Below are 12,774 nucleotides of genomic sequence, written 5' to 3'. Positions count from 1 at the left end.
AATAAGAATAAGGAATGATCAGAGTAACATCAGAATCAAAGCAAGAGAAATTAGAGCTGTTACTTACGATAAAAGAAAGGGACGAACTCCACTGTGAGAGAAGCTGGTTTATATTTCTGTCTGCTCTTTTCCACAGTACTAAAGATTCGTCTACCATTAAAAAGAAGTTAATGGCATATTACAACATGGGCAAATGGAGAAGGCACAATTGCAAAAACAATGATAAACAATACTTTGCTTTTCATTTGTATATTAAAAATACACCACCAGAATTGGAATAAGCTTGAAAGAGAAGTCTAGCCAATAATTTAAATGCTCACCAACTGAAAGGATTTTTTCTTTTGAATTGTGCAAAAAAATTTACAACAGTTACTGGTGAAACATAGCAGCCACATTAAAAGTCTTACAACAACTGGAAATAGAAAAAGGAACTAGCCTTTTAAAATTTCCAATCTGTAAAAGAATTTAGTCGATCAGATCAGATCAGATCAGTCGCTCAGTCGTGTCCGACTCTTTGCGACCCCATGAATCGCAGCACACCAGGCCTCCCTGTCCATCACCAACTCCCGGAGTTCACTCAGACTCACGTCCATCGAGTCAGTGATGCCATCCAGCCCTCTAATCCTCTGTCGTCCCCTTCTCCTCCTGCCCCCAATCCCTCCCAGCATCAGAGTCTTTTCCAATAAGTCAACTCTTCGCATGAGGTGGCCAAAGTACTGGAGTTTCAGCTTTAGCATCATTCCTTCCAAAGAAATCCCAGGGCTGATCTTCTTCAGAATGGACTGGTTGGATCTCCTTGCAGTCCAAGGGACTCTCAAGAGTCTTCTCCAACACCACAGTTCAAAACCATCAATTCTTCGGCGCTCAGCCTTCTTCACAGTCCAACTCTCACATTCATACATGACCACGGGAAAAACCATAGCCTTGACTAGATGAACCTTTGTTGGCAAAGTAATGTCTCTGCTTTTGAATATGCTATCTAGGTTGGTCATAACTTTCCTTCCAAGGAGTAAGCGTCTTTTAATTTCATGGCTGCAGTCACCATCTGCAGTGATTTTGGAGCCCAGAAAAATAAAGTCTGACCCTGTTTCCACTGTTTCCCCATCTATTTCCCATGAAGTGGTGGGACCGGATGCCATGATCTTCATTTTCTGAATGTTGAGCTTTAAGCCAACTTTTTCACTCTCCACTTTCACTTTCATCAAGAGGCTTTTGAGTTCCTCTTCACTTTCTGCCATAAGGGTGGTGTCATCCGCATATCTGAGGTTATTGATATTTCTCCCAGCAATCTTGATTCCAGTTTGTGTTTCTTCCAGTCCAGCGTTTCTCATGATGTGCTCTGCATATAAGTTAAATAAACAGGGTGACAATATACAGCCTTGATGTACTCCTTTTCCTATTTGGAACCAGTCTTTTGTTCCATGTCCAGTTCTAACTGTTGCTTCCTGACCTGCATACAAATTTCTCAAAAGGCAGACCAGGTGGTCTGGTATTTCCATCTCTTTAAGAATTTTCCACAGTTTATTGTGATCCACACAGTCAAAGGCTTTGGCATAGTCAATAAAGCAGAAATAGATGTTTTCCTGGAACTCTCTTGCTTTTTCCATGATCCAGCGGATGTTGGTAATATGATCTCTGGTTCCTCTGCCTTTTCTAAAACCAGCTTGAACATCTGGAAGTTCACGGTTCACATATTGCTGAAGCCTGGCGTGGAGAATTTTGAGCATTACTTTACTAGCGTGTGAGATGAATACAATTGTGCGGTAGTTTGAGCATTACCTGGCATTGCCTTTCTTTGGGATTGGAATGAAAACTGACCTTTCCAGTTGACACCTAAGGCAGTAGTTTATACAGCACGACTAAAATCAAGCTATTTTGTGGCACTTTCTGAAATTTTATTTGGACACACAGACTCCATACTACCGGCTTCCTTCACAATGAAGGATACTGATCTAGAGGGCTGGAATCACAATTCCAGTAGTTTCGATGGCTGAAATATTTCTACTGACTTTGGTAAGACCAACACAAACAGCATGTGCTTTTACCAAGAACATTTTAATTCAACACAAAATAAGTGTATCTTAGATGCGCATGGTGGATATGGGGTTTAGGGAACAAAGGTTACTGTTATGATGATACATCAGCAACTGGTGGCTTGTTGAAAAATTAGAAAAATATATATACATACTTTTTTTCTCATTCCCTGAACATGCTTTTAACACTGTTAGAGCCAACAAAATAGAAAATATTTGGAGGACAACTACAAAGAAATCCCATATATTTAAATATGAATTACTGATAAAGCACTACATTAAGCTGCCTTCTTCTTAACAATCTGAACAATACTCCATTATGTTATTGAAATTATTTTCCTTGTAACTGTAAAGTAAGAAAAGCCAACTGACCATAGAATAAGACAAACAGGATAGGACTCAGTACTAATCGAATAAAAAGTTCTAAGATTCAGCTCTAATATCGAGATTCACTAGAAATCATATCAGACACCATTTGTTACTGCACTGTTTTCCAAATCTATGCCTATTTCCATTTTCCAGAGGGCTTAGGAATTATCATACTTCTGTATTTACAAACATAACATCTTGGAACATCACTGGATCTTCCTGTTTAATTAAGACCTTACCAGGGTTTTCAGTGCATGTCTTTAAACAATACAAATATTACTAGTTTCAAATAAAAAACTGAGTCAAACTATAAAAAAAATAAAAAATCAGTCATGTTGTAGAAAAATTAATTTTAAAAGGATGAAATCTGATTTAGCTTCAGTTAGGCTTTTCCACAATATTATTTACATTTTGCACATTATTAATTATGATATTAACTAATAAAATATATATCCTATCCAAAGATCCTGTACTGCAAACAATAAAGATTCTCATTTGATTAACACAATAAAAATATACTCTTGTGATCTGTGATTAATGACTCATTCTAAAGGCCCTGTATTAGATGTGACATACAAACATAAATAATTTCCATTATACTTGTGGTAAAATTTAATAAGCTTAATTAAAAGAGGAGAAAACAATTATATCATAACAGGTATCAGAGCATAAGTAATTTACACTGCATGCTTTCAACAGGTTGAAACAGAACAGCTAATAATGTATCATTTTTAAAACATAGTATATTTGGTTGCTCCATTATTAACTGGTATCTGGCCAAGCATTTAGCACCTAGCTGATGCCAATACACAGCAACAGGTTGCTGAGAGGGATGCAAAATGTTTGTTTGCATCTCAGTTTTCTAAAGTTTATGTCCCCTGGTCAATTTTTCTATGCTTTTTTTGTGTTCCCATCATACCTAGAACATAAGTTTTTTATTCTCAATTTTTAATTTTATCCGGAATTTTATCTCAATTTTATCCGGAAATAAATTTAAACTCTGGCAAAAGCTGCCAGAATAAAAATAGTATAAAGAACTTCAAGAAGCGCTTACTCAGGGTCATTGTTTAAAATCTTATCCTAAATGCTTTATAATTTGCTTACTCTTCCCCCAAAATATATATGCACATATATTTATATATGTGTGTGTTTATGCTGCTGCTGCTAAGTCGCTTCAGTCGTGTCCGACTCTGTGTGACCCCACAGACGGCAGCCCACCAGGCTCCCCTGCCCCTGGGATTTTCCAGGCAAGAACACTGGAGTGGGTTGCCATTTCCTTCTCCAATGCGTGAAAGTGAAAAGTGAAAGTGAAGTCGCTCAGTCACGTCCGACTCTTAGCGACCCCATGGACCACAGCCTATCAGACTCCTCGATCCATGGGATTTTCCAGGCAAGAGTACTGGAGTGGGGTGCCATTGCCTTCTCCAATGTGTATTTATATATGTACACATATTGAGACCTATAATTTTTCAGAACATTTAAGGGAAATTATGAATATTATGCCCTTTTACCTCTAAATACTTGATAGTGAATAATTCCTAGGAATAGGGATACTGTCATATATAATATTACAGTACTGTTATAAATCTCAATACACTTAGCATTAACGTTATACATTTATTGAAACTACTATTATAATCCAATATGTCAACTGACCTAACAGTGTTCTAAAGCATTCCCACCTTCTCGTCCCTAAGTACAGTTTCCTATCCAGGGTCAGGCATTGCATTTGGCAGTCACACCTCTTTTACCTTCTTTAATCTGAAACATTTCCACAGCTTTTCTCTATGATACTTTTAAAGAATGCTGTCTCCTAACTCTTCCTTTTATTCACTAAAATGTTGTCCCTTTGGAGTTTGCTTGATGTTTCCATACAATTAAGATTCAGATTATGCATTCTTAGCTGGAATATTATACATGCAACGATGGGTCCTTCTTAGAGTATCACAGTTGTAGGCACAGGGTGTCCATCTGATTCTGAATGATGACGTTAATTTTGATTATCCAGTCACTGTACTATCCAGTACTGTACAAAATAATTACTAATTTATCCTTTGCAACAAGAAAGTAATTCTATAGAGAAACATTTTAAAATTATGCAAAACCCATGTTCCTTACCAAACTTTCACCACCGTAGATTTGGATTCCTAACTTTCCTATAATGTGTCCAAAATGTTGATTCTTTTCAAACATCAGCATCCCCTGTACATTCCTAATTGTCATTTGACCTTCTAATGGAAGCAAGAGCCCTCTCTACTCCCTTATTTTTCTCTCTCTCCCAATCTTTATCAATCACTGGTACAGACTTATGAATTCCTTTCTTCCTCCATGGTTTATGACTAAAGACAACTTATTTCAACATATAAAGGAAAGCAAATGTATAAGTGGATAGGATCATTATATTTAATGGCAGTGATAAGTCATTCAGTCATTTCTGACTCTGCAACCCCATAAACTATAGCCTGCCAGGCTCCTCTGTCTATGGAATTTTCCAGGCAAGAATACTGGAGTGGGTTGCCACGTCCTCCTCCAGGGGATCTCCCTGACCCAGGGGATCGAACCAGTGTCTCTTGCATCTCCTGAATTGGCAAGTGGATTCTTTACCACTGAGTTACCTGGGAAGCCAGTTATATTTAATAGCTGGAATATTTGTTCCTATTATTTCTATTAGACTCTTCTTGCTTTAGCTAAAAGATGTGTTATTTCAATAAAATATTACTATATAGAACATACAAAGTACTACCACATAGTCTATATACATGTTCTCTCAGTTATTAACTCTTTTTTTTTTTTTTTTCAGTTATTAATTCTTAACCACTATTCAACAGTGGCTATTCAAAGTGAGGGTATCATACCCTGGAAATCCTGAAAATCCTATTTAAAAAAATCAAAACATTCTAGTAACGAAATGTTGTAGGAAGTAGGAATTGCTTATAAATAAGACAAATTACACTGAATATAAAACATCTTCAGATTGAAAGTACAGCAGACAGGAAGATTGAAAAAAGAGATCTGACTGTAGGTGACAATATACCTATTCTTTTCCCAAAGGTAAGAAAGTCATCTGAGTTTTTTATACTCTTTGAGCTGTGTACTGGTAATTATGCCTTTGTTGCTAAGCTACCAATCCATCATTCCACATTTCATCTGCTTTGTGATGCAGGATAGGCATGCTACAAACTATATTTCTTTTTCTCCAGGTACCTCAGTCTTGGTTTCATCAACACTTTGTACTAAATGGAGACTGGAAGACTGAATGGTTGAAAGGGGAATGATTCTTTATTGCTTTTCTTTTTTTCACCAGCCAACAGTTCTTAACTATGGCATTCACAGTTGGTTTCTGTCTTCAGCTTATTTTCAGCAATCCCAGAACCAGCTCTTCATGGCTGCTCAGTGATATCAGCACTGGCTTAGGGCTCTTTCCTCAGAAATCTCATACCCAGGAACTGCAGGACCCCTTCTCTGAAACTTCTAGTTCCTGATAACTCCAAACTCTTCCCTTTGTTCCCACAGCCCCAGGGAAGTAGCTGCTTCCTAAAGCCACTATTTCTATATTACACTAGTGTCCCCCCTTTTGCTCTTTGAATCCTCTAATACCTGGCTTCCCTGGAGGCTCAGAGGGTAAAGCGTCTGCCTACAATGCAGGAGACCTGGGTTCGATCCCTGGGCCAGGAAAATCCCCTGGAGAAGGAAATGGCAACCCACTCCAGTGCTCTTCCCTGGAAAATCCCATGGACTGAGAAGCCTGGCAGGCTCCAGTCCATGGGGTTGCAAAGAGTTGGACACGACTGAGCGACTTCACTAATACCTACTTAAAACTTTCCTTTTGCTATATTCTCTCTTTTAAAGCACTGGTTTCTGTTTTCCTAACTAGACCTTGGCTGACACAAGGTCCACAATTTAAAATAAACATTAATACATAAAACATTATTAAAATTCATTTACAAATTATGAAATATGCTTTTATAAAAAGAGAAATTTCCTTGAAAAATATGTATACTCTACTTGATGTTACTGTGCTCTGAGATTTTTTACCATCAGATTATTAGCATTCAATTGCATCACAAAATAAAAGATCAGAGTAAATTAATTATCCAGAAGTGGCATTTACCACTAATTCATTACCTCTAATGTACTTCTCTATTTCAGAGATAGAGATGGAGCCTCAAACACAACTTACCAGTTGCTTTCACAGAGAACGAGACCTGCTTTGAAGAATTACATTCACTAGGACATTAAGTGTGCAAATGAACACTATGATTTATAAAACATACCCTGAAATTCGTTGCCTCCAATTCCGATATGGATCATATAAACTTTCGCAAAATGCCAATGCATGGATCACAAATTCTTCAATAGATGTCTGATCTGCCAATTCCTTCTCTTTTTTTTTGCTTTTTAACTGAGAATTTAAATATAAAATTATATGCACTTAAAAATATTAAGCCATATGACATACTGTGCAATATCATTAAGAGATAACTGTGTTTCAGTCATCTAATAATAACAGATAATTTTTATTCAAATAAGTCTAAGTTCCACTTGAATCTGCAGAAGGTCAGTTAATCATATGGACTACATATAACCACTCAAATTTTAAATATTTCCTAGGAAAGGTTTCAAATTGTCAGCCAAACATTTTTCCAAAAATGAAGATGCTTTCAGTAAGAGGGCTATTTGATGAATAAATAATAAAAACATAAAATGACAAACTGTGCCATTTTAAAAAGCCACTTACAAAATGTTTCAATTTTTAAATTAAAATAACAAAATGTATTAATAACTGTTTTTCTACTTTTAGATAATATGCATAAGATGCCTGCAATAATGTACCCAATGATAATTTAATGATCTTCTCAATTAATACCTCCTCTGAAAACATTTAACTTTACTAAATTTTAAAAAGTAAAAACTAATTACTCTCAGTAAAGCAACAAAAAGAAATATATTAATTCACACCTACTTGCTGAATATAGAGTGTTGTCATAGTGATAACATGGTTGATATATGAGCAGGTCCCAATTTCTTCTACATTAGATAGATTTCTGTGAGAGAAAAAAAAAGAATAGCCAGATATTTATTGCATATGAATGGTGAGAAAAATGCACGCTCATATTCAGACTGATTTTCAGAACACTTGTTGGCAAATGAAGTACAAATAATATTCATTAAAACTTAAAATCAATTTGATTATATAATTGCTTTCCCACTGAGAATGCAAAACACACCTCAAGCACTATTTAACTACTATAAACAGAGAATAAGAAATACATGTTAATTAGCATTTGTTTATTGTGAAAAATTGGAAAATATCACAAAGTAGAAAGAGTAAAAGTCATTAATGTTCTTACAACTCAAACATTAGCAAATAGATACATTGTGCATTATTTCTTTCCAGATTAGTTGCTATTTTCTTCTGTAGATTCTTAGCTTGGTTTTTTTACATATCATTGCCTTTACAAGACATTTTGTGTAGTTTTACAGTTATCATCTTGTTTTCTGAAATTGGGTTCCCCTTTGGGACTCATCCCTGGTGGCTCAGATGGTAAAGCATCTGCCTACATTGCGGGAGGCCTGGGTTCAATCCCTGGGTCAGGAAGATCTCCTGGAGAAGGAAATGGCAACCCACTCCAGTATTCTTGCCTGAAAAATCCCATCAATGGAGGAGCCCTGGTAGGCTACAGTCCATGGGGTCGCAAAGAGTCGGACACGACTGAGCGACTTCACTTTCTTTCACTTTCTTTAGACTCATAATATATCTCTTCAATTGTATTAAAAAGCCTGAGAGAAGGGTGGATATCTATACATACTCCAAGAGAGCAGAGTATATGCCTTGTGTAAAAGCAATGGATTAACAAGGGCATGGCATTCAGTTAAAATCTGACCCTCATTTTTATTCCATTTTTAACAAGATCAAGGTATAGCACATAAAGGGCTTCCCTGGTGGCTCAGCTGGTAAAGAATCCACCTGCAATGCAGGAGACCCAGGTTCAATCCCTGAGTCGGGAAGAGCCGCCGGACAAGGGAATGGCTACCCACTCCAGTATTCTTGCCTGGACAATTCCATGGACAGAGGAGCCTGGTGGGCTACAGCCCAGAGGGTCACAACTGAGCAACTAAAACTTGCACTTTTTTTCCCCATGACACATAAAATGCTAAAGTGTACTCTACCTAACCTTGGCAGTGTTTTTCTTTACATATTAAAAAAAAATTCTATTAAGACAAAAAACTCTATTAAGTTCTGAGACATTGTGACCTTGAAAAATACTCTGTATCTTAAAATTCAGTAGATGCTAAAAGAATAGGAAAAATTAACTGAATTAATAGACTTCTTAAGAAGTCAGAATGGCAGGACATCTTTGCGAAAGCAGAGAGTAAAGGCAGAGGTAACATTCAAAGCCCCTGTGGAGGATTCTGGGAAGACAGCCAAGTAGGAAGCACAAGGAATCTGTCTCCCCACCTAGAAACAGATACACTGTCAAAATCAGTTTGATGTAAGTATTTTGGAAACCTTGAGCCTCTAATGAAGGCTGGCAACTTCCAGATGAAGATTTGGATGGTAAATTGCAATTAATGTCCTACATTATGGACATTAATTTAAATTTCAGCTATTAGCACAGCAGCAGCTACCAATCCCCATCCCAGACATGTGGTAAACAGCTGTGCATATGTTCCAGAAGCAGCTTGGAAGCAAGCTTACAGGAACCATTATGGGCAAAAAGGACCCTGTCCTCCAAATATTGGAGATCTGTGCTCTGATCACCGACTGCTGCGTCTGATTATAAAGGTGCACAGAAACAGACAGGCAGCCACTGCTATTGCACCTACCCCGACAGTTATTACTCTTCCCTCTATGGGCAACATAATTTCCACGGGACTTAATGGGTCATTTCCCTTCCCACCTTCATCTTTTTAATTTTTTTCCCCTTTTGGGAGACAGATATTAAAGACCAGGATATTCAAAAATGATGGCATAAATGGGGAAAATTAGAGAGTGACCACATATGCTGAGGGAAAATCATAATAGATTTGAGCAGACCTCAGGTTTACAACTCAGGTTGATTCTCAGCACAAAGACAATCTGTAATAAAAAAAATATTATAAAAGCAATAAACAAAAGTAACAACAAAAAGCAGTAAACCACTGGAAGGAAGGTAAATCTGATTTTCAGCATTACATTATTAGATTCAATGTCCTGCATTCAATTAACAAGAAAATCAGAAGGTATACAAAGAACTAGAGAACTATGGCCCAGTCAAGAGAAAAAAAGAAATCAACAGAAATTTCGTGAAAAAGACTTATTGGACAAAAACTTCAAATTAACTGTCTTCAAGACACTCGAAGTATTCAAGGTAGGCGTGGAGAAAATCAAGAAGTTAATATGTAAACAAAATGGGAATATCAATAAAGAGATTTAAAAAACTAAAAAGAAGCCAAAAGAAATTTTGGTGCCGAAAAGTACAACGATTACAATGAAAAATATACTAGAGGAATCCAAGGACAGATTTGAAGAGGCAGAAGAAAGACTCAGGGAACCTGAAGATAGCACACTGGAAACTAACAAGTCTAAATAACAGAAATAAAAATATTTGCATAAAAAGAAGAGAAAGAAAAGGGGGAACAGAGAATACTTGAAGAAATAGTGGGTGAAAACATTCCCAATTTGATGAAAGACATGAAAATAAACAGCCAAGAAGCTTAATAAACTCCAAATAAGGTGAACTCACAGACACCCACACTGAGACACACAAAGTTATCATCAAATTCTCAAAAGACATAGAGAGAATCTTTAAAGCAGGAAGAGAGGAGTAATTCATCACATATAAGATATCCTCAACACAATTATCAGCAGATTTCTAATAACAAACTTAGGTCAGAAGACAGTGAGAGAATATATTCAAAATGCTAAAAGAAAAAACTATCAACCAACAATCCAATATCTGACAAACTGCTTCAAAAGTAAGGGAGAAACAAAGACATTTCTAGAAAATAAAAGGTAATGGAGTCTGTGCCAACTAGGTCGACCATGCAAAAAATGCTCAACAGTGTCCTGCAAGGTGAAAATTAAGGATACTACACAGCAACTCAAAGTTGTATGAAAAAATAAAGATATTAATGAAGGTAAATATGTGGGCAATTATAAAAGAGAATATTATTGTAACAATGATTTGTAATTGCATTCTTTGTTTTTATATATTTTAAGAGGTCATATTTAAAGAAAAAAAATACTGTTCATGTAAAACCTAGAATTACTGTAACTTTGGTTTGTAACTCCAAATTTTATTTTTATATAATTTACAAGACTAACACATTTAAAATAATTACTAGCTTATGCTTTGGGGAAAACAACGTATAAATGTAATTTTGTGATACCAAAACCAAAAGGAGTAGGGAGAGAGCCATAAAAGAGCAGAGTTTCTGTATGTTATTGACATTAGAGTGGTATAAATTCAAATTAGAGTGTGATAACTTTAGAAAGTTAAATGTAATACCAATGGTGATCAAAAAGAAAATATCTATTGAATATGCCATGAGAAATATCAATAAACTCAGATATGCAGATGACACCACCCTTATGGCAGAAAGTAAAGAACTAGAGAGCCTCTTGATGAAAGTTAAAAAGGAGAGTAAAAAAGTTGGCTTAAAGCTCAACATTCAGAAAACTAAGATAGTGGCATCTGGTCCCATCACTTCCTGGCAAATAGATGGGGAAACAGTGGAAACAGTGGCTGACTTTATTTTTTGGGCTCTAAAATCACTGCAGATGGTAATTGCAGCCATGAGATTAAAAGACACTTATTCCTTGGAAGGAAAGTTATGACCAACCTAGACAGCATATTAAAAAGCAGAGACATTACTTTGTCAACAAAGGTCTGTCTAGTCAAGGTTATGGCTTTTCCAGCAGTCATGTATGGATGTGAAAGTTAAGACTATAAAGAAAACTGAGCACTGAAGAATTGATGCTTTTGAACTGTGGTGTTGGAGAAGACTCTTGAGAGTCCCTTGGACTGCAAGGAGATCCAATCAGTCCATCCTAAAGGAAATCAGTCCTAGTTCTTCATTGGAAAGACTGATGTTGAAGCTGAAACGCCAATATTTTGGCCACCTGATGGGAAGAGCTGACTCATTTGAAAAGACCCTAATGTTGGGAAAGATTGAAGGCATAAGAAGGGGACGACAGAGGATGAGATGGTTGGATGGCATCACCAACTTAATGGACATGAGTTTGGGTAAACTGCAGGAGTCAGTGATGGATAGGGAGGCCTGGTCTGCTATGGTTCATGGAGTTGTAAAGAGTCAGACACGACTGAGCAACTGAACTGAATATACAATAGAATATGACAAAGGAATTTAAACATTTGATACAAAATGTCAAGGAAGACAGTAATTAAGAAATAAGGCACAAAATCTTGTTTGAAGGCATAAAGTAAACAAATAGCACAATAACAGCAATGTTACTTTCAATGTAAATGGATTAAAGTTTCCAATCAAAGACAAAGATTGGCAGAATTGACACAAACACATGATCCTACTATATATTACCTACTTGAGGTCCAAGAAAACAAACAGGTTGAAAGTGAAAGCAGAGAAAAAGATACTCCATGCAAAGAATAACTCAAAGAGAGCAGAGGTTGACCTATGAATATCAGATACAACATGCTTTAAATCAAAAAAAGGTTACAAGAGACAAGGACATTATATACTTTAAAAAGCATAATATAATAAAGGTATATATAACATTATATATGTAACAAGGGGCTTCCCTGCTGGCTCAGTGAGTAAAGAATCCTCCTGCAATGCAGGAAACACAGGGGACATGATTTGATCCCTGAGTTGGGAAGATTTCCTGGAAAAGGAAATGGCAACCTGCTTCAGTATTCTTGCCTGGAAAACGTCATGGACAGAGAAGCCTGGTGGGCTACAGTTCAGAGAGTCACAAAGAGTCAGACACCACGTAGCATGCAGGCACAGGCAATATAACAAAGGTATAATACTAGCAAGAAGATACAACAATTATAAATATTTACATATCTAATGACAGGCCATCAAAATATATGAAGCAAATACTGACAGAACTGAAAAGAGAAATATATTTCTTCCATAATAGCTGGAGAATTCAATATCTCCTCCACAATAATGAATAAAACCAACTAGACAAAAGATAAGTAAAGAAACAGAGGATTTAATTAACACAGTAAACCACAGATCTAACAAACATACACAGATCACTCTAGCTAATAACAATAGAACATTCTTCACAAGTGCACTTGGAACATTTTACAGGATAGACACTATGTTAGGTTACAAATTAAGTCTCAACAGATTTAAAATGGCAGATATCATACAAAGCATCTTCTCTAACCACAACAGG

General features: G+C 36.4%; 1 protein-coding gene across 7 annotated transcripts in view; it reads right to left on the bottom strand.

Annotated features, from left to right (window-relative positions):
- Positions 1 to 12,774, bottom strand: part of NBEAL1 (neurobeachin like 1) — a 155,806-nt gene that overhangs the window by 111,746 nt on the left and 31,286 nt on the right. For all 7 annotated transcript variants that reach the window (XM_027564848.1, XM_027564855.1, XM_027564874.1 and 4 more), the window contains 3 exons: positions 7,366 to 7,447; positions 6,677 to 6,804; positions 68 to 150 (listed from right to left, as the gene is read on the bottom strand). In XM_027564848.1, coding sequence (XP_027420649.1) covers positions 68 to 150; positions 6,677 to 6,804; positions 7,366 to 7,447 — 293 coding nt within the window. The remainder of the gene's footprint in view (positions 1 to 67; positions 151 to 6,676; positions 6,805 to 7,365; positions 7,448 to 12,774) is intronic.

The sequence above is a fragment of the Bos indicus x Bos taurus genome, chromosome 2, assembly GCF_003369695.1.
Source record: "Bos indicus x Bos taurus breed Angus x Brahman F1 hybrid chromosome 2, Bos_hybrid_MaternalHap_v2.0, whole genome shotgun sequence".
Classification (NCBI taxonomy): domain Eukaryota; kingdom Metazoa; phylum Chordata; class Mammalia; order Artiodactyla; family Bovidae; genus Bos; species Bos indicus x Bos taurus.
The sequence above is the reverse complement of the archived record's forward strand: the minus strand, read 5'-3'. Positions and strand labels throughout refer to the sequence as shown.